At 37.2% G+C, this 27,935-nt stretch overlaps 1 protein-coding gene across 1 annotated transcript; it reads left to right on the plus strand.

Annotated features, from left to right (window-relative positions):
- The first annotated feature begins 112 nt into the window (after positions 1–112).
- Positions 113–27,464, plus strand: LOC135084063 (uncharacterized). The gene is made up of 9 exons (XM_063978806.1): positions 113–188; positions 2,315–2,938; positions 21,386–21,499; positions 24,115–24,246; positions 24,673–24,828; positions 25,127–25,208; positions 25,696–25,804; positions 26,660–26,762; positions 27,288–27,464. The coding sequence occupies exons 2-9, from the start codon at positions 2,651–2,653 to the stop codon at positions 27,462–27,464; spliced, it is 1,161 nt and encodes a 386-aa protein (XP_063834876.1). The 5' UTR covers positions 113–188; positions 2,315–2,650.
- Positions 27,465–27,935: the final 471 nt, after the last annotated feature.

The following is a 27,935-nucleotide window of genomic DNA, read 5'->3' on the forward strand; positions in this document are numbered from 1 at the left end:
TTTTTAAAAAAACTCAGTCTAATGGCTTTACGGCGTTCAAATGCAAAATATTTTGTAAAGTGAAAGTAAAAGAAATTGCAGTGATCGATGACCTACTTTTCGCAGTATTTTATTTTTTTCAGTGTAGCAACACCGATTACTGATTGTGCAGAAGAAAAAAACAATGGTGTGATTCCAGATTTTTATTTGTAAGTATTTATAGAATCCAATATCAATTTAGCTAAACTAACGGTTGTGAGTCTGTAAAAACGTTCACGCACCCGACCATGCCGATACCAAGGTATAAAATGCGTACTGTTCACTAGAAAATCGCTTTTTAAGATTGACGTACTGTCATTTAATTTTTTTACTCTATTTATTCAGCTTGATTCAGCTATGCGCCATTTACTGCAATAGATCGGCCGATGTGTGCAGATTTTAGCACATCTTTAAATAAAACGCGAATCAGCGCAAGTGCAATGGCTGGATGGCTCTGACGTTGATAGGACCAGTCGACGTTTCAGCCACCCGCTTTCGCGTTTTTCACGTATTGTTTTTCATGCCGGCACGTAGTTTTCATGTGTTTTGTGTCTTTTCTGCCGTTTTTTGATCGGTAAGTGTTGTTGGGAAGTGGCGAAGTGAGATTGCGACCCGCAAGTGTTGTATGGTCCTTGACAGCTAACGTGTCATCCTTTTATCATTAGATGGAACGGTCAGTCATGCAATCAATCGTCACGGTAAACAAAGCAACATGTTTTATGCGTATTTGTAAATATATCCTTGCAGGGTCACTGAGTGATCCATGAGGTTGCACCATTATTCTGTCCCAGTGGCATCTGTAATGGCACATATGATTTTGACAGTTGTATTATCATGCAGAGCACCAAAAGCATGTTATCATTTTCAATGCTCCATAACACATAAGTTTCACATAATCCAGTAAAAAAACGACTACATTTTTCTAATTCAATACTGGTATGAAATAAAATGTTTCATTCTCATATTCAGTTCGAAGTCAGTGGATATTACTTTAAAACATTATTTATTAGCTTGCAAATGATTAAATAGTTAGCATTCTTTGGCAGTAATTAAAATTAATCATATACAAGATAAAAATACACCCAGCTGTTATACATTTAATCACGTCTTGCTGACACTTGTAGATAAAAATCAGTTGGATGCAAACCACGTTTTGATTCCGATTCAAATTTGCATATCCACATGGAGATTTAAGATTGTATTATGTGGGTGTGTACATTCATTTATATTTTCATGGGTAATTATAATGAGTCATCTAAATTGCAATAGTACTCAATCATTTACTTCGTTAGTAGAAGAAAGAAAGAAAGAAATATTGTTTATTTAGTTCAAAATCATTCACAATCATCAGATGTGTGTACATGAACTTGTTTTTAGCTTTATTTTGGAGTGATTTGGAATGCTCTTCTAATTATTTCTCAATCATTTAGAGAGCAAATAATAATATTGGTATTTATATACTCAGTCAATGTATATTTAATTAGCTCTAAGTCATTTAGATAACTTATGTTCTAACTGTCATATTAATTCTGCGTATTTTCTGGTTCGGTGCTTAATTGTTGTGATAGTTAAACTATCATTATTATGTATGTTATATTCTATATTAGATAGCAATATTTGATATTACAAATGGATCTATTGCATCTATCACAATACTCCTATAATCACAAAAAATACTTGCTTAAGTGAAGCAGCAAATCGAACGCGTAGCATTTAATAGAGCTCTGTGATTGGTTCGTGTCAACCAACGAGACCTCATAGTAATGTTTGTGAATACGACCAATAGTCTGTTAAACAATAGCATAAAGTGTATTTTTAATTGGAGTTATGTTTATGATTATAAGCGACTAGTTATATTGGCCTTCCTCACAATAGGACTGTTATCAGTAAGCCAATTACTTAGTGATTTGTAGTTCTATGATAAGGTGTTATACTATGGAGTCAGAGTCCGAGTGTGCCATTTCAGATGTTACTTAATAATTTAGTGTTAGATAAAGTTTATTACTCAATATAGGTACATATTGGCAAGTTCTATTATTATTTGAAGTTAATCTGTAATGTTGATTTAGATCTATACTCACAACATTGGGTAATATGAACTTTTTAGATTGTTTCAAGCTGTTTATCTGAATTCTGTGTATTTTTTGTGTGCCAACTTTAACTTTAATCAAGTTCTAACGCCTATGTGTTCCTATTAAATATGCAATGTTGGAAAATGTTTATGTACCCCGAGAAGGGCCTACAGCCTACATACTAATAAACAATTTGAATTTGACAGTGTTTTCTCTTGTTTCAGATAATCAACACAATCCTGCAATACAACTTTCCAAAATCTTCCTCAAGACTGTTACTTTAGAATTTAATTTAATTTTCTTTAGTGTAAAGACAGATCGAAGCGTCAGCTAGTGAAGGATGCCAACAGCGAGAGAGAATCAAAAGACGGAATTAGCTATTTATTTTATTAATTAATTTAGCGTAAACCCATCATAATTATTTTTGTAGTGAATCCATTATATTAATTATAGATGAATTAACTCATAAACATTGAGATTTTACAATATTTATTTTCTAATATCACAATGGTGGATAAAGGTCAGCCACCGTAGTTTGCATTAACCGTTGATGGGCCAGTATGGAAAATATGGCGTCCAACGTGTCTCTGCGAAGTAACAAACAGCGGAAGGAGAACCTTATAACTAGGAAGGATAAGAGTCCGGAGAAGACTATAAGGGGTACACGAGGCGCGTACAGGGGAATCCCCTCTACGTCTAAGAGGGATGAGGATGAGACGGGCTCGACGGAAAGACTGGATAGACCAAAGAAATTTATCGCGCAGAAAAGCAACTACGGCCTCGGGAAGCGACCGGATTTCTCGCTCAAGAACAGGAATGTGCATTTAGCGTCGTCTCGGTATGGGCAGGTGAGTTTTAGATCTATTTAATGTATTAATTAATCCTAACTTAATTATAAACATGAAACAAGGGCCGAGAATCAAGGAGACGTTAGCATTTAGTAGACCTAGTTTCTTCTAATGTTCTTCTAGATCTGTATTTATTATAACGTGTATATTTAGGTGAAACACTGAAAAATACATGCGGCTTGAACGTGCTGCCGGTTAATAGCTTTGCATGTCTCCAAAACTCGAAACTTTCTCTGGCGGAGTTAATTCGGGTTATCAATACATCGCTGGCACTAAATATAATCGTTCATGATGATGCCCCGGAGTCGTCATAGCAGCTGCTTATGTATACCTACATTATACATGTTATACACACATTTATCGAAAAAACGTTTAGTTACGTGATATCGGTCGTAGAAAAATTCAGGCACCCCTCGATATTTCCGGGGAAAAAGTATTCGTAATAAATAGTATACTTTCTATTTGTTTTGTGAAAGTTTTGGACATTTTACATTGTTAACTATTTATTTATCATTTTTACGGACAATGAAAATCAAATCCTTTCTGTAACTTCGAATAAACATTTTCTTGTAAGTACAGTCAGCGTCAAATAGTTTGTGACACCCAAAGTAGCCAAAAAGTTCGCAATACGTATTTGTTACATTGGAATAAGGTTGTGTTGTCTACTTTTTAGCCACTTTGGGTGTCACGAACTATTTACGCTGACTGTACCTGCTCCTGTGTTGTGCGAGCCATTTATAACCAAACAAGGCTGATTGTTAAATCAGTCCCACAGCTTAGACCCCGTGAACCTAACGAATGGGTCAATTTGGAGCAATTTCACTCAATTATCCAGTTGGCCGATTTCACGGCGAGGTGGTGCGGACTCGTGCGTTGATAAAATCACGACTGACATCCACTCGGTTGAATTGAATGGTGCATCCTTGGCTTTGACCATATTTACGGACGTTTTACTGTATGACAAACTTAAATATTGTTAGAAAAGCGTCGTACTTTTTCGTATGCCTCTCGCGGCTCGCTAAGTCCGAAACCAAGACTTGGATATTGCTAGAACATGACTATGACAAAAGAAGAAAACTAACCCTGTAGGCCTAAGATGCGCGCCGTGATAACTTTTATCGACGTCAAAATGTATGGGTAAAATCGATAAAATGGCGTGATAATCGCTTATCGCGGCGCGCATCTTAGGCCTTCTGGTGTCTACCTTTATTCATGTGATGTCATGATACATTAGTCAATGATGGAAAATTTTGCAAAGAGTTCAGTAAATACCGCTACTCGTAATCCTATTTATTTACTGCTGGACAAATGTTTTCAAACTTCATGCACCTAGATTTAAATAAATTACTTATCATAACAGACGGTAAATGCTAATAAACGTTTGCGAGTGCAGCTGTCAAGTTCATCTCATTGCCAAATCAATTTAGGATATGTTTTAGCATTTTTTGATTAAATTGACAGACATACACATACTTAAGTAGTTTAAAATTTAAAACAAACTGGCGCGAAATACTCTTCATCCACACTGGACTTGTTGTATGCATTTGTATTTTGACTTTTCAACTAATTTTCGAAATGAATTGGTTTATTCATATCTCATACGACATTACCATCGAAACTGTACCTATCTGACTTGCAATTTTGTAGAAATGTACGTGTTCGCTATTTGGTACCAATAGCATGCCCTAGTTGAGCCCTTTTGTTTTAGGTTACTGACAGTTCAGGGACTGGTCTTCCGTGATTATTGGCATCACTTCTCACGTTGAGTCAAGACTTTTAATGGAAAGAACACACTGAATCAGTGTCTCTGATTAGTTCAAAAATCCATTTAAAATTGGTCTAAGAAATTACTAAGGTGCACAGGCGTCTGGAAGTCCTAAATCTGAAAGAAAAGTTTATAGTTTTCCATTGATAATGCAGTCTCATTTACATTTAGCTATCTCAGATAGTAGATTTTGTATTGAGATGCTATCGATAGATAAAAATGCAGCGCTATCGTTGCACAAAGTTTTTATAACTGCTTTTTGTAGTTTTATCGGTTTTTCATGATCTGAGAAATCCAGTTTCTTGATTGTTTATTTTGAGTTTCAGCTTTCATTTGATTCGCTTTTACTAGTCTTTATTTTTATTCGCGAATCATTCAGGGTTTCGATCAGGAAATAGTCCTCGCAGTCCGATGAAGGTCAAATGTGTGGCCAACGACATCCTTCATCACTTGTAATCGGTGCAAATGGCTGATGCCTAGTTCTGAGTTCGCGAACAGCACTTCACGGGTCAATACGTACGTGCCCTAAATTTTTTATTTATCTTTCTAGAAATATCTACCTATTTTAAAAAACTTGCCGATTGCGAGAATTTATTGTTTATCCAGCTATTGTTCCTTTCTGTATTCGTCTATATTATTTTTATTGATGGCGATGAACTTGTTTTTTGCCACTGTGGGCACACTATTCCGTCAATTTCACGTGCATAGTTAGAAAGAAAAATAATTGTTAATCCAGTTGTTTTGTCCTTTCTATACTCGTGATTTTGGTGTTACAAATAAATTGTTGTCAAAGTCATCCTGTCAAAATCTCGTCAATAAACATAGTGTGGTCATCATTTGTCCTTTTTCGGGTCAAACGACCATGCGCAGACGCAGACTTTAAGTTTATAGGTGCAAAAGTGACCACTTGAACACGTGCGGTAGATTTGAGTGACGAAGCTACAGGAAGGAGGGACCTGTGAAGTTGCTATTTAGTACTTGTCGTGTTGATATTAAAATTCAAGCATGTTTGCTATCAAAAGTTGAGTGTACATAATAATATTATGGTTCCTTGGTTATGAGGTCAATAGTAAAAGGAATGTCCAATTAATCCTCCAAATACTTCGGAATACGTTTAAATAAATTATTGTTTGCTAGCGAACTATTATTATTAGATCGTCAAGATAGATTTTATTTTCATGCGAGTTGATTAAAAATTTCTTTTTGATGTTGATAGAAAAGGTCGAAGATTTCTCCAATAATGTTTCATTGAACAGTTTACTATATGATAATGGATTCGATTATGATAAAAATATAGAACATACAATCGTTGTGTGAAGTATCTCTGTCAGATGGCACGTGCGAACTTGAGTGTAGTCAGCAAAATAAGGTCAATGATTATTATTTTTATTCAGATATCGAAGCTATTTGTAGTTATGAGAAGCTAACGAGCTTAAAATTATTTATTTATTATTCTTCATCATTGCTTTAACATAATAAAATATGATTATGTTAAAAAAGTTGGTTTTGGTAAATAAGTTTTATCTGTCTCAGTCAACCGGCTCCTTTTTATCTTACTCATTACTCTTTACCAACTTAGAAAAAATATTTGTGACTTTGTGCAATCCCTACTAATATTATAAATGCGAAAGTAATTCTACCTGTCTGTTACGCTTTCAAGAGATTAAACCACTGAACCGATTTTGATGACATTTGAAAGAAATAGTTTTCCGGAAAAGGACAAAATAATTTTCATCCCGTTTTTGAAACGTAGACGCGCGCGATTATGTTTGTTTTTGTATGACAGACAAAATTTCACGCGGGCGAAGCCGCGAGCAAACGTCAGTTAAGTTCTTATTCATAAGTGCCAAAATACTGGTCAGAATTGAATAAATATATTTGGATTAGAACTAAAATAAACATGCGAAGTTTTTTGCTGTCTCTACAGCTACTACAAACTGCACTGACATATTATTGTAAAAGAAATGCAAGCTCGTATCTACTATAGTCTATAGCTGGCCACAAAAACGTGATAGTGGTGTATAATTAGCAATGCTGTGTCATCCCGTCATACGTAAACACGTGCTATCTCGGTTTACGAGCATGATCTAACGCCTTGACACGAAGTTACGGCCCAATTTGCGTATTGTGTCTAAGAAGGAAGATTCCTTGTTTTGGTATTATGGAATTTGCCGAAATCTGGAAGCATATGACATGGGAAGTAAGATACTTCCCTGATTGTGCACTTGCTTGATTGTAAAGAATAGATTCCTATGGGTTTACGAGCATGATCAAACGCCTTGACACGATGTTACGCCCCAATTTGCGTATTGTGTCTAAGAAGGAAGATTCCTAGTTTTTTTATGCATAAGATACTATGTAAGAACTATTTGTGAAAACTATTTTGGCAAATGTGAAGTTTAATTGGTAATAAAAACCCAACCGGTGAAGATGAAGTTTATCCCGAACGAAATTAATGAGAAGAACATAGGAGGAGTTCGAAGTTTTCCATCCAGTGCAAAGCAATATTAGTATAGTAGATAAGCTTGGTGAACATAAGTAAATGAAGGTTATATACTTAACACTCGTACGTTACAACAAAACAGCTCACGTACTAATTCGACCGTATAAATTCCATATAAAAAAGCCTAGGAGTTTAGCTTATCGGCTTTTAAACCCGCGTTCAACCCCCAACAGGTCAACGGCTTATACTTACGTAATTTGGGAAGGTTGCTGGATTATAGTACAACGACTTTGACTTAGTAATGCCACAGAATAATAATAAGTACTGTAATGCTAGGTTAGTTTTAGGTATTAGGGTATCAAGGTTTCCCGCCAAGGACGCGCGAGTAATGGCGTGGGTGACTGACAGTTTTCTTTTTAAAAATGTTCAGGTCATTGGCGCACGGCATTGACTTGACAAATGCCTTGCGAATACTAGGCTGTATGGTCTATGACCTTTGCCTGCGGCCTCAACCTCCTTGCGGGAAAGGCTCGAGCCAAGATAGCGACATCTAGTGCGCTGAAACGATTTATCTTTTTAACTACATAATCCCAACTAATATTATAAATGCGAAAGTAACTCTGTCTGTCTGTCTGTCTGTTACGCTTTCCCGCTTAAACCTCGCAACCGATTTTGATGAAATTTGGCATAGAGATAGTTTGAGTCCCGGGAAAGAACATAGGATAGTTTTTATCCCGGTTTTTGAAACAGGGACGCGCGCGATAAAGTTTTTCTGTGACAGACAAAATTCCACGCGGGCGAAGCCGCGGGCGGAAAGCTAGTAATTAATAAGTTTAAATGTGATGATAAGTATAATATTATTTTATTGACGATAATTTTATCCAACGACTGGGGCCTATTTTATTTATCACCTAACTCTGTCTGTCTTATAGTACTATTTTTGGGTATCCTTTATTTAGTCTGACCTTTATTCTGCCCTTTTTGCGACAGGCACCCGAAAAATGTAGTATTAGGTGGGTCGCCATTATGCTCGTTAAAGACAATGGATAGCCTAATTTACTTGTTGTACCAGGTCACGTTTTATTTTGGGAAAAAATCGTTCTATTCATCTGCGAACCGATTGTTTCTGCGATGCTCTATACCACTACATAGGTAGTAAAGGAAATCTAACTTCACAAGTACATATAGCTAAACTAGACACACCTAAAACACTATAATGCTACTTATAAGTTTCTGAATTTAAAGTGTTAAATAATATATTTTCCACTCTTGCAGAGCGCTTAAGATCTATGCCCCCTATTATAGTACGCAGTTACGCACAATTTAAACATGAGTGCGCTAATACCGGACTATAGCAATAGCAATAATGTTTATTAATAGCTATTGGACTGGTCCGCCTTTGACCCAGCTTCGTCACCGCAGTTCATAGATTCCGTATACTATCATACTTCCCTATATTGTTTCCGCTACAATCTAAAATTGATGCGAATCCAGCGTTTCTTTCCCTTAAAAGTTATTTTATTTTGATACTATATTATGATTTATTATCATCAAAATAAATTCGGCGAGCGGTTTAGAAGTGAAAAAATAAAATACCAACCGAATGAGGGTTTTCGCGATTGAACAATCCGCCAGATGGCAATACGTAGACGGGAGGTCCAAATGCTGCATGATTGGTTATTTTTGACATGACATTGACAGATATGTCAAAATCCACCAATCATGCAGCATTTGGACCTCCCGTCTACGTATTGCCATCTGGCGGATTTTTCAATCGCGAAAACCCTTATTAAAACCCTTCTCCTTTTTGTTGGATAATCGGATTCAATACTTTATCATGAAAGCAACAAAGATTATGTTTATTGAAGCCTAATGGATACAAAGCAGTAAACAAATAATTTGTAATCCAATATCATCTATTAGAGAAATCTTTCACATCGAATATCCGATTTCTCGATCTGATATTCACTTGTTTCCGTAAATCTAATACAGGTTATTACAGTAGACTTATGAAAAGTAAAAAACAAAAAGTCTAAACTTACTTAACTAGCACTTAAATATGCGTTGATAAATTTTTACATACGTAACTAGTGAATAAACACCCTATCAAAATTTCAATAATATTATATTTAAATAAAGTTTAATGAGTGCTTTATTATAAGTTCTTTTACTATCTTGACCCAACAATAGTTTGGGTGGTGACGGGTATGATTTATTAATTAATTACTGATTAATCACCAACAAAATTATTTGTGTTCCAATAAGCTGTACCGTGGGTCAAATGGCACGTATTGGGATAGCCCTCCCAACAGTGGACGACGTTGATGAGATAGGCCTGTCTGATCACTTATGATTTTTTTTATCTCCAGCCGGATCATTTATGATTTGGATAATGATTTTTAAAGAGTATGATTTATTTCCGTTTGACCTATTGCTGCTGAGAATCAGAAAAGTGAGGAAAATATCTTACGTACAATTTGTCGTAATGTTGTATGTATTTTATGTTGATTTTCCAAGATTTAATCGCCATAGAAAAGAGTATAAAGTCTACTGAACCTGTGTATGATATAATAACAGTTACACCAATATTATCATTTAAATATTGCGTATTTATGGCAAGAAAGTAATTTGATTTCGCATTCAAGAGAGTAGAATTTATTTGACACTATCGCACTGAGCGAGAATTTTAACTTGGCGTTTTACAGGTGTTTGCTGCCATGGCAAACCTTATGGTCAAACCATTATATTATATTCCTCAGCGTACATACCACATTATTCTTTTATATCTTTTTTGTCTCTCTTTTTTTACGATTTTGAGGATGCTGCATGGCGTCAACTCTCGGTCCTGGATTATGAAAATGCTACATCTTCAGCTCTATTCGTGACCAATTTCGCTGCTAGATATTTTAGAGGTTTCCAAATCTTCTTACATGTTGGCTTTCTGTCAGGAGACACTTATTCCTAGCTCTATGTATGATAGGCCTCTAATTTATTCCGATCATCAGTGAAAATAGTTTAATGTTTAATCGAATTAACTTTTCGATTATTATGATGTTATTTATGCATTCTGGGACACCCTGTATAATATCTGACTCTATGCTTCTTTCCTACCAAGGTCTAGGGTTAAAACGGGACTGTTCCCACCTCTCGTTCCCATCACTGCAACTCCTGTGTAGCCAGGATCTACAGCTTGACCGCCTTAAAATAAAAACCCAACCAGTGAAGGTCAAGTTTATCCCGGGTCTAGGGTTAGTGAAGTATATTTTTCGCGTAATAGTAAAACGTTTTACCTGTAATGGTAAACAAAAATTGCTTAATCTTAAAGTCTGCAGAACCATTGTCGGATCACTAGAAATAATGACAGCATCGAAGTCGCAGTTCTCGCGAGCGTTCAGCAAACACGCCGTCGGTTCATCGAATGTCAATAAACAATGCAAATACACTAGACTCGAGCAAACACTAGAACAAAAATAGTCGTGACAGTCTGACGGGCTCGAGAAAAGGAAGTCCGAAACGGATAGATATACTTTTTGCATTCTGACGGTCGGTGATCGAAAGCGCGAGTGTCTAATACAAATCGGCAGTCCGTCTCCAATCAAATAGCGAGAAGCTGATTTATGAAATTGAAAAGAAATTAAGCGTCTGTTCAAAACTTCAATCAAAAGGGACTTTTTCCACTTGGGAGAATATCCATTTTAGAATCTCAGATCCCATTATGCCCTATGCTCAGGTCTATTGATCAAAAATGCATATTTTCCTTTTACTACAAAGGTTCTGTTCAAAAAGTGATAATGCTATCGATAACCCTCCTTCTGGCGCAGTGGGGTAATGAGTAGATATTTTCAATAGTCATGTCAAATTTTTATGCTGCAAATATTTGAAAGCATCTCAAAACATACAATAGAAGTAGCAATCATTTTGTAAAGTCAATACCTTAAGGGAGTTCCGCAGTGGACGTCCTGTGGATGAATGATGATGATGATGAATTTCACCTATTACAATGGGTAAATGAATTCCCAGATAAATCAAAAGCGTTTACTTTATCGCAAACTCTACTAAACTTTTGAAATATTTATTGTTTTAAAACATGAAAGAGAATTTCATGATATAGAAACAAAGGTAACACTAGAAGTTTTACGAGTCCTCATATTGCATGCTTCAGATCGTAAAAAGTTTGTACCTAAGATCTAGATTTAGGCGAGGTTGACGACCACAGGCCGAGTGTACTCTTAGTACAGTCAGCTAAAAGCGGCAAGTGAAAGTTACAGCTTTTGTCGGCCCGCAAAGCTAATAAAAGATTTAGAACTTAAATAGCTTAGGTCTGTTTTCAAAGTTTACTCGTATTTCTTTAGACACAATAGATACTTATTTAGGGAAAAGATTAAGTGCTTCAGATAAAAAAATCTTCAGAGAAGCGAAGAAGAAAGAAATAATAGAAATCAAACTTTTATAAGCGCTTTAAAAGGCAGGATCATGGCAAATCTTTACCTAGTGCTACTATGTGATATACACTATGGGATAAAAATCTACAAAAGACCTACGAAATTAGATTAGGTCTAACATAAGCCAGGTATACGACTACTTTTTTTATGACTCTATCCACTGATATTCTTCTTCGTTGGAACTATCAATCAACCATAAGAATGCACCGAAACTACATAACATTCCATAATCCTTTACTAAGTGCACTGGATAACTGAGCCCAGTTACACTATGGATACATCTTTATTCTTCTCCCTCAAAAGAACCTAACAACTGTTCTATATCTATGACTCTCAGGCCGTTATTTCTAACGCCAAAGTTTGTCCAACTTTGTTTGCCTACGGTACCAAGTGCGCACATAAGCACAATCTCACAAGGCGTTTCGTCAGACAAGTACTAGGGTATTTATAGTTTTACGATAATAACGTTTCGCTATCGAGGTGCGCCTCTGGGGGGCCGATAATGTCTGCGACGTCAGCGTACATCACTAGTGTTGGCGATAGCGACAGGAAATGTGGGAAGATCTGTGCAGAGTTCGATGGGGCAGGTCGATCTGGCCACCCTGTAGTGTTAGGGTGTGGTCCTGATAGTGTCGCAAAAAAGTCGAGATATTTTCTAAGTTTACTAACCGTTTTCAACCGACTTCAAAAAAAGGAGGAGGTTCTCAATTCGACCCGTATGTTTTTTTTTTTTTTTTTTTTTTTCTATGTTTGTTACGCGATAACTCCGCCAATTATGAACCGATTTGAACAAATCTTTTTTCAGCGTATAGGTAATACCTCAAGGGTGGTCCCATTTAAATTTAATAATAAAAAAAACAACCCCCAAGGGTGGAAAATTGTGGGGATGAACTTTTTTATACGCAATATCTCCGCCGATTATAAACCAATTAGAACGATTACTTTTTTGTTGAATAGGTATTATCAAAAGGGTGGTTTCATGCGAATTTGAAGAAAATATTTCACCCCCAAGGGTGGAAAATTGGGGATGAACTTTTTTATAATATACATTAAGAATATGGTCTCAATGTACTGCCTACCTTCAGTGGTATCATCAAGGTAATAATTAGTTAACTAAAAAGCAAGAAATAAGTAAAATTTTATAAAAAAAAATAAAACCGACTCCAAAAAACCTACACTAAAAAGTAGAAAAATAATTACTTGTTACCTACTTATTTATTAGGACGAATTATTAATATTTATGTAGGTATACCATGATTGATACTTTTGGAGTCGGTGCAGGCAAACTTTACATGTTTCATAATCTTGGCACCGACTCCAGAAGTATCAATCATGGTATACCTACATAAATTAATAATTCGTCCTAATAAATAAGTAGGTAACAAGTAATTATTTTTCTACTTTTTAGTGTAGGTTTTTTGGAGTCGGTTTTATTTTTTTTTATAAAATTTTTCATTGGAATTTTGTTGTTCATTAAGCATATCAAGCCACGAATACATTTGAGGAGCGCGTCTGTTCAAAAAGGGCATTGAACAAACTCATAGTCAATCGAAAAATACTCTACACAGCCTTTTTTAACACATTTGCTCTTGTGTGATAAATTATTTCAAAGCACGTGACCACGCGTATTTAGATGTCATTAAAATTTTGTTTGAATATATTATTATTGTTTATTGAAACGTTTTACTGCATTGGCGTCGCGTACGGTCCACTATGGCTGATTTAGAGCGCCGTAAAGTCTGTATAGTGTAGTCTACGCGAAAAATTACTGCCGGCAAACCGCACCACGTGTATGGCACACGACAATTGCGTTTGAATTCTAATGTCCATGCCGTAAATTTCAAAATCGGTTGAGTTTGTGATTGTTATCTAATGCGATTTGTATGATACTAGCGTCTCGTCCCGGCTTTGCGCTTGTAGTTTGTGAATGTTTCCCCCATCACCAAGAGATGGCGCTGTTAGTAATCTAGATGACGGTGGTGAGTTTCTTATCTAAATTTTATTTCTATTAACGTGTAGCTATTATAATAACTCTACTATTATTTCGGACACATAAAAGAGATTAACAGAAAATTAAATTATAAATTGCGCAATCTCAAGTTTTGAGAAACAATCTCATAACTGGACAACTATATTACAAGCAAATAGTTCGTAGCCTTTGTTAATATTTCACATGATCAGTTATATTTAATTAAGACAACATTTCCAACAAAATGTCCGCCGAAGATATTGTCGCTTAGCAAATTCACAGGTCTCGGAAATGTGTCTTTTAGGAAGTGTGAAAAGTCGTCATCATTTCTACGAATGACGTTTTATTTTAAGTAAATATCTTATGACGTGTTCATTATGATATTATAAAAAATACACTCGGCATCAAATAAATCGCACCTCCCGCGACAAGCACTAATCAAACGTCTGCATCCCCACTTCCCACCAACATTGGTACCATTTGAAAGCCTAGTTCTAAACTTCATTTCATTAAAGGAAAGCTTTTTACCCCAAAAATGTGTCTTTACAAGGATCCAGAGTCACTTTTTCAAAAAATAGGTAGTTACGCTATAGCCATTTTTTATGACTATAAAACTGTTAAGTTGGGATTAATCGCTATCCATCTGTTAAAGAGGACACGTGAGATCTTTATTTGGTTTTATAACCATAAAAATTGGTCTAATTGATCCCAGAGGTGAGCCCAAAGTGAGGTCTATTTTCAAGTCACATTTATGGTATATGTTAATCATTTATTTAGAAATGAAATGTATTTTTCTTTAAGGATATTTATTGGGCTTTCAAATAACACCAATATTGTTGGGGTACCATGATTGTGTCAGAAGAAAATCTTTAAAGTTCGCGTCGCGGAAGGTGCGGTTTATTTGATGTTGAGTGTATTTTCTTCGTTTCTATCGTATGGGTATGTGAGACCTAACCTAACTGTTTTCGGGACTTCATAGCCGCCCTCGACACCTGACATTGCCTTCATTGAATCCTAAAAAACGACTTTCGAAGTACGGAATCCTGTCCCTTTCCAGAAATCACATTGATTAAAACCTCTTGATCAAAACAAAGAGATTATTCATCCATACACATATTACAAATTACAATACATAATTATTTAATCCCTGGTAAAAATACAACTGCTTCTGAATCATTCGTTTACACTGAATTGATTATAAAACTTATGAATGTTGAATCAGTTAATGTATGGCACCTCCTTGACTCCTAGTCACGATCAAAATAAATATGGTAAGTATTTTGTTTATTTCTAATGATAAAATAATTTAACTTTTGGAATTCCCCAAATCGGCATTTAATCTTATTTTAATTATTTTTGCGAAACTCGTTCTTGTTTGTAACTTTCTAATAGGTTTATTTATTATGGCCACATACCATTTAAAGAAACCTACCCGATAAATTGACTTCATAAATAATGATTACAATGACACTTTATTTCAAAACTATTCCCACCTCTCGTTCCCACCGCTGCAACTCCTGTGTAGCCAGGATGTACAGCTTGACCGCCAATAAAACCCAACCAGTAAAGGTCAAGTTGTCCTGGAGGAAAGTTAGTGTCATTTGACCCGCAACTAAATTATAATAAGAAGAACATAGGAGGAGTTCGATTTCCTTAAAGTGCAAATAACACTTCATTAGGCGATACATATACTAGAGTTAGATAATCTGTTTAATCTCAAATTACCGCAAACAATACGTCACGACCTTTCTTGTCTGTCCGTCCATCATTACCATAGATAAAACTCGCTCACACTGATATATTAGTTCGTCACTGATCGTCACCCCGGTCTGCACCTTGTGCGATTCCTTGGCCATTATTTTATGAATGGAGTAGTACAACTAGTTGTGTTTATCATTTGTTTGTTTTCGAACGTACGCGCAAGTTGCGCGCGCAGTTTGCTATTTATTATCTGTGACCAATGCGGTTTGGAGGGAAAACTTTTGTTGTTTGTGTTTGCAAAAGTTTTTGTGTTAATTAATATTTCTTTAGAGAAACTTGTTTATTTGGTTGTGATTTAGTGATTTAGTGTAGTCAGTGGATTTTTGTTATTGTTTTGTAAGTATCTAAAATTTTGTAATTTTGCTCATTAGTCTTCCACTTTCGCTCAATCTTTGAAATCTTTAATCCTTGCCCAGCGTGCATATTACAGAAATTATAACTATTAAACATTTTGTAGTTAATGAAACTTTATTACTATCTCCAAAGGAATTACCTACTTTATTTCACTTAATGAGGAAAAAATTAGTTTTATCATTTTACAAAATAGGTGGGTATATGTGACTTTGAAATAGAGGCTTAAAATTTTCTGTCTGTATTCGTTGATTACATTTTTATCAAATAATACGCAAATAAACTTCTATTTGAAACAACAAGTAATTAATACACTTTAAACGGATGCAATTTTATCTTTGTTTACGTTTTTTATTAACGGCCAAAGAATTTTGTAGACAAATTAATTAGCACGCCTCTAGTAACATTTATCGTCATTTGTCACTATAGTACAGTCAACAACAGCAGACTATTACATTTTTGCCTCAAAATAGCACTTATAGCCACTGAATAAGATACCATAGTGTTCATCTTGTTGTGCTGTCGTCTGTACACCTACTCCTATGCTCTAGTGATACGATAAAAAATGTTTACCGTTTGACATAGTAGGTTGTAGTGCAAAAAGCAAGTTACTTCTTTTCAAGTAAGTTATTGTAAGAAATGATTTCAATAACTGTTTATGTCGACAGGGCTGATTGGTTAGGATGCTTTAATTTATTAGTTTTTTTATATCTCAAATAGAAAAAAAAAACTTATTTATAATTTCTTTTTTATTTTATTCATAAAAACATCTTCATGAATTTTCTGCGATTGACAGTATTTGTATCAACTGTGACTTCACTTTCCAGTTAGCTTAACCAGTTGTTTGACATATTATTATATGCATTATTGTCATATCTCAGATATCATTAAAATCATACTTACAAACCAACTTCTATCCAGATTTTTTTTCATAAATAAATGCGTTTGCGAGAGTTATTATTATTTTCTAATGCGATACTTTGTCTAATGATGTTAAATGGACTGTGTTTTTTTCTCTAATAGACTCTAATTTTTAACAATGGGGTACCCTTGCCTATGTGACCGGGGTCTTGTCCAAAACTTTGTCATGTCAAACTATCGATTTCACTATCGAAATGAACTTATGTTACTTTGTGGTTTTTAGTGGTGTAGGTATGATAAATATGATAATGCTATATATCCTAATTTTGATATAGTGGCATTTTAAATGTTAATAAAAAAAGAAATGATAATTTTTTTTTTGTAGCAGAAACAGTCATCAATTTTAAGGTGAAGAGAATTTAGTTGATTTTGTTGGAACAATACTGAAGTGGATAAGTTTCAAAGATAACAGTTACATATTTAATCAAATCGACTTAGATCATTGTGAAAATAATGGCTACAAGAGAATTTAAGTAGGTCCATAATGTAATAACGTCCAAATCACCATTAATTGTTCAAACTTATTTGACCCCAACCTAACTGAAGTATAGTAGAGTTATTTGGGTACAGATACATTTGTTTCGAAGTAAAATTTCTCGTGTATCACGCTATGATTTGCCCAAGATTAGATCGCAAACCTGTAATTAAGTTACGACAATATTACCCAACGAAATGTTTTGCTGTTATAAAATGCTCGCTTAGATGACACAACGGCAAAAAGGCTTGACAGGAGCTAACTAGATTAAGTTTATTTGGAAGTTCCTAAAGATGTTAACAATAAAGGAATTTTCACGTATCTTTCTATCATTTTATTTTTGCGAGTCGTCTTTTAAAAAACAATTTCTCACGACACAGTATTAACCCTACCACTGCTTCGGGATAATAAATGGACCAGTGCTGAGAAGTCAGTATTGTCAGTGTTTTTTTCAAGGGTTTACAGTCTTTGAAAGACATCGTGGAGAGTCCTGCAACGACCTATGTCTCATAAAAATGTTACACATGGAAGTATGACCCGCGCGAAACACGTAGGAAGGACATAGGGTTCCTTAACTTTGACTATTGTTTGTGTTTCTAAAAAACAGTATACTTCGATTCAGGTAATGCGTGACAAGCCAGCTAATAAAATCTCAACCAGGGTGACCCTATTCTGTGTTTGTTGCAATTCACATCAAAGTCAGACGGCAAGTCTAAATGTATTATTAGACCTTTCGCCCATGAATTTATGAATAGGGTTTACATTTTAATTAAGTCTACCCAGACAAGTCGTTACTATTTCTTACCAGCAATTTTTTATCACCATGCCCCTACGTAATAATGATGAAAATGTATGGAATTCTGTAGGCGAGTATGACTCGCACTTGGTAGTTTTGTTTTATTGCTGTAAAAAGGACTGTAGCTACTTGGTTTGTCGCACGTACGTAGTAGTGGTGGTTTTCCCTGATTTATGTGAATGAAGGCGTAATTTCCAATTCAATTTTGTATGACCGCGAATCTATTTTATTCTAGCTTTCAGGATAATCACTCGATTTTCTGAAGGATGTAGGAATATTAAAATAAATATTATCTATTCAATTAATTCTTTAATTATTACGTGATGCAGCAAGGATGTGCTTGAATGTGATAATCTGAATGTTGCGGAAGGAACTATCATTTGATCTGTCTCCATTGTCTAGGTAGGTCAGTAGCTGAAATGTGAGATTATTTCATCATCTAATTAAAGTAAATCTGAGAGGACAAAGTTCAGAACGACACACGCATTCTAACTGGTGGTTACCCTAGTGATTGCTGAGGTGATCAGGTCAGGTCAGTAACAAAATTAAATTGTAATGAGGATCATTTCGATTTTTAGCTGTGAATGCAGATTTATAGGGCTAAGAAATCCTTAATATACAGTCCAAAAATTTTTGTTCTACGACAAAAATTGACGAAGTTATGGCCAAATTACTAAAAAAGTTCACTGACCGCCCGGCGCGGGAACGATGACGTCACTATATCCGATCCGAACGCTGCCGGCGTACTGCGTGGATAGAAAATATTTTTTTCTAGCCAAACTATCAGTTTTAGAGAAAAACTTGTAATGACATTTATTCATCAGAATAAAGTAAGCTATCGATAGGTAATTTTTAAAAATATAAATTGTGAAAAATATCGCAAAAAATCCATACGCTCATACGATTCAATAGAACGCGGAGACGCGATTGGGGTCTCCGCGGTGGTATATTTGGCGATGTACGAGTATTCAAATAAAGTGTTCATAAGTGTTGTTAGTCATATCTTCTTCCAAGTAAAATATAAAAATGTATAAGTATTAATTTATTTACTTCTAACAATAAGGTATAGCTGAGGCAGATACACTCTGCCTAGGCTACAAGCAAGACATTGCTATGAAGATCATTTCGATGTACACGCAATACCTACCTGTTATTTAGTTTTTCTGAGTTTAACCTACGTACCTACCTATCTATTCGCCGTTCCCATGGGTGGGCCAGCTGCTGCAGGAAAGGACAGCTGCTCCCTCTTGACTTGACCCCCCCCCCCCCCCCCCCCCCCCCCCCGGCCAGAAGCTGGGTAAGGCTAGCCCCTCCCCCCAGCCCATAAGCATAAGCTGGGTATGACTTACCCCCCCCCCCCCCCCAGGCCAGAACCAGAAACTGGTTATGACTTGATCCCCCCCCTCCCCTCAAGCCAAAAGCTGGGTAAGGCTAGCCCCTCCCCCCAGTCCATAAGCATAAGCTAGGTATGACTCCCCCTCGGCCAGAAGCTGGGTATGACTTAGCCCCCTCCCCCCCCTTAGGCCAGAAACTGGGTATGACTTGCCTCTCCCCCCTCCCACCAAGGCCAGAAGCTGCGTAAGGCTTGCCCCTCTCCCAGGCTAAAAGCTGGGTATTACTTATCCCCCCCCAGCCCCCCCCCCCCCCTAGGCCAGAAACTGGTTATAAGCACTCATATTATGTATTATTATGTTCAATACAAACAATCATAAAGTTACACTCACCCCAACCGCGTCTCCGCATTCCATCGAATCCTATGAAAATGTGGTCTTTGGACATAGCGATACTTATTTTTCACAATTTTTATTTTTAAATATTACTGGTAGATGGGTTACTTTATTTTGATGAATAAATGTTATTAAAAGTTTTTTTCTAAAACTGATAGTTTAGCTGGAAAAAAATAAATTCCATCCCAATAGTACGCCGGCTGCGCTCTATTCGGATATAGTGACGTCACGCGGCCCTGCGTACGTTGACTTTTAGCGGCAAAAACGGCCTATGTTTATTACTTAATATCTTCGTAAGTAATGGTCCGATTTGGATAATTCAAAAAGATATATCTTTCTTATGTCTTAAAGATTAACGTAGATACTAGTTTTATTGCATTTTCTACAACAGTACTGATCCTCATTATCAAACATAACAAATACAATGATTAGTGAATCATTCAAATGGACGCTATCCTGCTACTCTCTCTTATATTGCGAACATTTAAATTCAGCTTTACTTTGACAATGATGGATGATGGTTTTCCTTTACCTGTTTATTTCGCACCATTGTGCAACGTGAATGAAAAAGTTTTAAGTGTAGTTGTATCCTCTACCTTAGTTACAACTTTGTTGTTTTACACTTTGTTTTTTTCTAAACCATTATTTGTCGGATATAATGTAACTGTTGGTTATTGAGGATCGGCATAAAATGTTTATGTGACAAGGTGTTTATAATTTTACGTGTTTGTAATAGAACTAGTAACATACTAACATAGTTTCTGCCAAATGGCCAGAAGTATACAATTTCGGAATGCTATCCATTTATTAATAGAATTTTATCAAAAGTGCAACCGTTTGCTTTACAAGTTTACATGTCGTAATATTATGTACTTTAATCTGATTTGTGTTTGTCGATGAGTTGTTACCATGCCGGTCACAGACATGTGTTAAAAGTAAGAATAAGAAAGAATAAAATGTGAGTTTGTTTTTACAAAGGAACATTTTTGCAAAGAAGCACATAAAGGACGAGTTTCGTTGATGAGTTGCAATGCAACAGACATCTTGAACAACTTTGAAAATAGTTTTATAGGTTTAACCCTTATATCAGTCAGTGCCTGATTTTGAGACGTCAAAAGTCAGCGAGACTTCAGATTTGTATGCTCTGTCACGTTATAATATGTCAATGACACCCCTCCCGTGACCTTGAGCCTTCTTATGAGGCCCATAGTAAGCGACCACGTCTCAGATCCGTATACCATCACTGGCAACACATATTGGTCGAATACTTTCGACTTGAGACATTGCGGTATTTCGGACGTGAGTATATGGCGGAATGGCGAAATGAGGAGATCCGCAGGAGAACCAAAGTAACCGACATAGCTCGCAGAATTGCTAAAATCAAGTGGCAGTGGGCGGGGCACATAGCTCGTAGAGACGATGGCCGTTGGGGCAGGAAAGTTCTCGAGTGGCGACCACGGGCTGGAAGACGTAGCGTGGGCAGGCCTCCTACTAGGTGGACCGACGATCTGGTAAAGGTCGCGGGAAGAGCCTGGATGCGGGCAGCGCAGGACCGTTCATTATGGAAAACCTTGGGGGAGGCCTTTGTCCAGCAGTGGACGTTATTTGGCTGAAACGAACGAACCCCTCCCGTACCGCTCCCATACTTCAGGCACTGACTGAGTTAAACGCTAGAGAAGTATAAAATTTGCAAATGACCACGTTTCTCTGCCTGGCATTGTACAACTGATCCTGGACTTTCTTCAAAATAATATCAATGAGTCAGGCATTTAATGGTTTATTTTCTTTGTATTCCAGATGACATCAGGGCTGCATGGCCACAGCCACCAGATCTCGCAGCCTCCCCACCATCTGGAGCAGACCACTGTAGCCAAGGAGAAGACCGTGCATGGCAAGGAAAAGACCTTCAAGGTTGGTAGACCATAGATAAAAGGTTTATTTTGCAAAACACACACAATAAGCAAAAAGATTAAAAGAGTAACAAACATAGGAATAGCAGAAAAAATAGTGACATTACAAGCAATTAAAAAAGAAAATCTTGCGCTAAGGTGTTTGTTTGCCGCAGCGATGCAAAAAAGCAGGGAGCTCATTGTAAACACTGCTCTACAAGAGAGCAGAACACATGATTTTCAGCTCAACCATACATAAGTAGACAGTATAGAATGTGTAGGTATGGTGATGAATGGTATTACCTAATGTTTGCTGATTAACTTCAGATGGTAGCTAAAGTTCGCGCAATGTTTGGTATAGGAAGTGGAAAGGATCGTTGAGCTGGTCCCAACGTGTTGTAGTGAAGTCAAGCCTTAGAAATAGGAGATAGGATGAAAGGGTCCGTGGCCGAGTCCCCCTGTGTTCGACGCACCCGTGGTCGACGCCCCCGGTCAGATAGAAGCAATTTTTAATCAAATGTACAGTCAGTCACAAAAATATTTATAAACGAATAAATATTTATGCTGATCGTACAAATAAATGTTTAATATTATTTTACCATAGTGATACCTAAATAATAATAATAATCTTTGGACAATTTCACACAGCGCCAGCTAGCCCCAAAGTAAGCAACTCAATGCTTGTGTTATGGGTGCTAGCTTAACGGATATACTACTTATATACTTTTTTTTTTAAATACATAAATATTATACATAGTCACACCCAGACCCGTCACAGAAATTAAAATTCATCATTTCAATTTCTGCCCGGCCGGGAATCGAACCCGGGACCTCTCGGCATAGTAGTCCGTTCTGAACCACTACACCAAACGGCCGACATATAATAGGTTTTATTTTAACCTATCATATTTTATCATAGTTTTATTTACCTATAATAACATGTAAATCGTTTTACCTAATCAAAATAATTGTAACAATCAGTCTTTAAAATAACTCTACTCTCTCTACATTTAACTAACTACAAATAAAAGTTTTAATTATAAAAGTTTTAAGTATTTTTAACAAAAAAATAAAAACGTCATTTTAAATAGCGTCAAACATGCATGGTTTTCGTTGACTGTACTTAGTTCAAAAGCCGAAAAAAATATGATATTAAATTTATTTAAATCGGGGGCTTCAACCACGGGTGCGTCGAATACTGGGGGACTCGGCCACGGACCCGGATGAAAGGTAGACAATTTGTAGAGTGAAGAACTGTGGATTGATCAGCTCGGCGGATGCAAAGTTCATTATCATTGTATGTATTTATGTCAGAGTCAAGGCCCCTGATTGCAACTAAGTCTAACCCTTAAGATTAATCTGAAGGGTTACCCTTTTGTCTTTATTTACACCTTGTTCTCTCTTGATGGTGTGAGAGCGAGAGGAATAATATGACATTTCTACAATAATTTATTTTCCTTAAATTATGCTGTATGAAACCGGTAACAAAAAATAATAATGACAATAACAATGAGTTCAAAGTCAAACATGATTGGTTCGTTGGAATCTATAAATAAAAATAATTTAATCTCTTATGATTCAACTCGTATTTTTTGTTTGATCTAGGTGACAGTTAAACGAGGGCAATTTAGACGATTTTCTTTATTATCAGCGAATAAAGCTATGTTCATCATATACAAGCAGCGCTGAGAGCGGAGCATTTCTCTGTTCTTTTAGAGCATTTTGAATTAACATGCTGTTAACCACACAATATAAGTAAATAGAAACAATAATTTAAGATAGTTTTGTCGTTAAAGTTCTACGAAAACTCAGAGGACTGTTCTTTGAAAAAAAAAAGTCCTGGTCAATGCAGGACGTGTAAGCCATATTTATTGACGATGATGGCAGTTTTCAACATTATCGAATAAGGCTCGCGGTAAATGAAGCGACCCTATTGGTTCTTTAAAAACACATCCCTCGCTACGCATCCTCGCACATCTCTGGTGGACAGCCTAAAGTCCTGCTACGAGTCCGCATAAGCTCCGCATATGCGCAAACGCACCTTAACAAATCGTGAAGTGTCTGACAAGTTCAGCCACTGCATTCAAGTTGATTCATACCCGATAATTATTATCAGTCGCTATTAGGGAGTGCGAGTGTAAACATTAGTTAGAACTCCCCAGTAGTAATCTTCGATTGTTTATTATTAATATTGTTTTCCTTGACTTCCTTGGACATATTTTCGGTAGTGCTAGTAAAGAAAAGACGTGTTGTGACATGTACGTTGCGGTGGTGGATACAAGGAGGCTCAGTAGAAGCTACAGTGACAGTTTAGCTCTTCATGAGTACTATGAGGTTGGTTTTGTTTAGTAATTTTGATGCAAGGCAATGCTAATACAGAAATATTGTGCCTGGATCTTAGTTACAGAAGCTCTGGTAATGAAGAAAAAACCCCTTAAGTTGTACATTATCTTTTATCAATGATGATGATTAAAATAGAAAGACACGGGACCACTGCTGCAGCATAGCAGCCGAAACTTCAAGCCGTGAGTACATAATGTAACTCACGCGTTAAGACCCGTGTCTTTCTATTTTAGTTGAAATGGAACGCGTAAGTTTAAAATGATGATGATTGTAACAAATGATGATGACCAACAGGTGGTGGTAGGCGGCGAGGTGGGGGTGATGAAAGGGCCCGTCCTGGGCCCGCGGCCGTACAATGCGCTCGCCATCATCCACACGCAGCAGAGCAACACATTCGACATGCTCAACTCGCTCACCACCAGCGTCGTAAGTACCGGTGATGATTTGCAGGTGATGACGATGCGGCAGCCAAATGACTTCTCGATTTATGGTACCTCTGCAAACCTTCGTAAAGCTGAGATCTGTCTCTTGCTACGAAGATGGAAAGCACCAGTACAGACTGATACCGTGCAGGTGATAATGAAAGAGCTTCGATATTCATCACAAACACCTGCAATATGATCAGCATGCTACCATTGGTACCACATTACCATTAGGTAACCCTTGCCTCATCATCACCCGATGATGATGACGACTCGCAGATAGTATTTAAAAAGCCATGTATTCTCCATTAAATGAAGCTAGTGAAAAGGTATCATCCTTTTCACTGAAACTGCTGTCTCGAATTTACGTTTTTCAACCGACAAGCTACGTAGTTTTCTAGAAATTTAAACTTGATCACGTATATTACAGGCAAGTCAACCAGTAGTGGGCGTGGGCGTGGGAGTGGGCGGGTACCGGCGTCGCAGCTCAGGACAGGGCCCGCTCTGCGACCCAGAGTTGGACGACAGTGGGAACAAACTCGTCGCGCGGTTGGAAGACGACGCTTTCATCTCGGAGCAGGACTTGGTGAGTTACCGCATCTGTATCTACCAGCATCAATCAGTACCACTTGTGAGCGTGGGAGTGGGCTGCTAAGCTGTCCAATGAAAGAAGTTCATATTTATTAGAATTAGATGGCAGAAGTACGACTATGATATGGTGAAATTGTTATAAAAAAACAATCTTTTATTTTTGCAAGTAGGCTCCCAAAGAGCACTTTTACACTTCCCTACCCTATCACTGCTTCGGGACAGTAATATGGGCCAGTGCTGAGAAGAAGAAGCGCAAGAAACTCGTCACTAATAAATACGTTTTTTGCTTTTAGGAAGAGAACATCGATATAGCTGAGAAACGCCTACCCCCGCCTGACGACAGCGGGGAAGTTACATCACAGGAAAACCAAAATGGTAAATAACTATAAAAACTATAGGTAGGTAGGTCATTAGGAATGGGAGCGGCACGAGAGGGTGTTTTTGAGACGTCTAACGTCAGCGAAACTTCAGTTTTATATGCTTTGTCACGTCATGTGTCAATGTCACTCCTCCCGTGCCGCCCCCAATCCCCTACCTCAGACACTGAGTCGACATTCAAGGTTCTTTCAAATTAGACGTTTAGCAGGACGTCGGTCATGCGTTTGCAAGACCGCACACTGTTGGTTATTGATTGACATTATTATTCTAACGCAGGTGTAATTCAATATTCAGTCTTCTAATTTGAAAGTGCGCTAAGCCCAAACATGAACTATTGCTTGTATAATTATTATCCTAATCCGAAGTTTTATTAGGTCTTTCTCCAGAAGTATCATGGCGTCTAAACTTTTTGATAACTTTTCGAGTTTTTAATAGTATTTTGTGAATGTCCTGATTACTAAAAATATGCCTTTGTGCATTACAGGTCTAGAGTTCAGCCCCATCTACCCTCCGGACAAGTTAGAGCTGCAGAAAGACATGAAGCCGGACAAGGAGGACGAGGAGGAGCCCATAGGAGTCTCGCCTTGCGGCAGGTACTTACGTACTGTACAAATACTGTGGTTTGATTCTTATGTAGTCATAATAGACGTTAGTTTGCAACGAAATATTATGTGTTGTGCTCCCGACTGTACACACGGCCACACTGTTAACTATCCATTTCCGTTTTTGCTCTCGCTCTGACGATATGACAGGCAATGGATAGTTAACACTGTGACCGATAGTACTTGTGGTGGCTATTCATTTGTTTTTATTTTCTTAATTGTAGAGTGTAAGCAGAGTAATCCTGCTGATAGACTCCTTTATGGCACAATTAAACGATTTATCTTGATTTTTTGAACCGAGAAAAAGAAAAACAAAAGGCATCTAGTATACAAAATAAAAGGCACTTAAAATAAGATTAATAAAAGCAAATAAACTTCCTACTTCCTACTAATATTATAAAGGCGAAAGTTTGGATGTCTGGATGTTTGTTACTCTTTCACGCAAAAACTACTGAACAGATTTTGTTGAAACTTTACAGTATTATTGTTTATAACGCAGATTAACATATAGGCTATAAATTTATGACGATATGTGACAAATAAATTTCAGTAAATAAATAGACGTGTCAAAAGCGCCATCTATCGTCATTGGTTAAAATCTACAGCGCTGGACAAACTACTGTTTATGACGTTCGTAACTATTCATGCGGGGGAAGCCGTGAAACTCCATCTATCAACATGATATCTAACGGGGGTAAAACGAGGTCCACGCGTACGAAGTCGCGGGCGGCCGCTAGTAATTCATATGGCCAACTCAAATTTCAACTTACTGAGGTGTCTACTTGTAGATAACATCTTAACTTGTAGTTCTGCGGTTGATTTTAAGCATCATGTTGTCTCTTTCAGGTTCTTCAAGTACGATAAAGAGGTGGGGCGGGGCTCTTTCAAGACGGTGTACCACGGGCTCGACACGCAGACCGGAGTCGCCGTCGCTTGGTGCGAATTACTGGTGAGTTGCGGGTTCGGTGCCGGTTGGGGTCAAACACTTAGGCTTGCACCATCTTATTTTAACTTTGACAAACGTCAAAAATCTGTCAAACTTCATACAAAAAACACCGGTTATCACCATATTACGGTCAAAGTCAGGTGGTGCAACTCAGCCTTAGTAAGTATAGACGAAGCAATGTGGCATTTACAGGGTTACCTCGAAATGCTGTTTACGTTCTTTCGGGTCTATCTGTCACCGTCGTTCATGTATCGTGAGAGGGATGGCAACATTCGAAACTATGGATAATGTTTTTCGGATTATGTAGCGGCAATGGATGCTATTTTTCACTCTGTTTATAATAGATTGTCAAAGTATTAGATCCTGGTTATACAGGAGTAGAAATAGGAGCGATTTGGTATTATAGTATGAACTGAATAAATCTTTCGCACTTTGACAACTCGTCAAGTGTCATTGTATAGTATTCGGCTAGACATGCGACACTCAACTCTCAAACTAGTCCCTCAAAGTCTTAATCCCCTTTTCCAGGAGAAAAAGCTGAACAAAACGGAGCGTCTCCGCTTCCGCGAGGAAGCTGACATGCTGAAGAAGCTACAGCATCCTAACATCGTCAGGTTCTACAACTACTGGGAGGGCACCGTGGCCAAGCGCAAGAATATCGTGCTTATCACCGAGCTTATGCTGTCTGGAACGCTCAAAGCGTAAGAGAACTTATTTATAACTTAATACGGTCTAAAATACCTCACCAATCGACCCTAAAGCCGAACAAATGTGGGCTACTTATTGACGCGGTTTCAACCACCAACGAGTACAGATTGCCATCGCCGGCGCGATCCTAGGCCAATGACAGGTCACGCGACCTATGACAATCCGCGCGACCTGTCATTGTCCTATGATCATTAAAGGTATGGTTTCGTAGCCGACTTCATGTAGTAGCAGTAGACGTGTCGTCGCGATACCACTAGTTGCTATGTATTTCTATGAATCATTATCCGTAGTTAACGACACGTTGTATGAAGGTATTTAATAGAAATGCATAGAAACCAGTACCTCTATTACGAAAAACTTTCGAGTTCGTTTCGTTGCGTATTCAAAGTGCCATCGAAAAATTTTGTATGAAAAATTAAACAGCGCCCCCTATATTATAGCCGCCCTAGGGGGCGCTGTTTAATTTTT

This window comes from Ostrinia nubilalis, chromosome 25, assembly GCF_963855985.1.
Source record: "Ostrinia nubilalis chromosome 25, ilOstNubi1.1, whole genome shotgun sequence".
Taxonomy (NCBI): domain Eukaryota; kingdom Metazoa; phylum Arthropoda; class Insecta; order Lepidoptera; family Crambidae; genus Ostrinia; species Ostrinia nubilalis.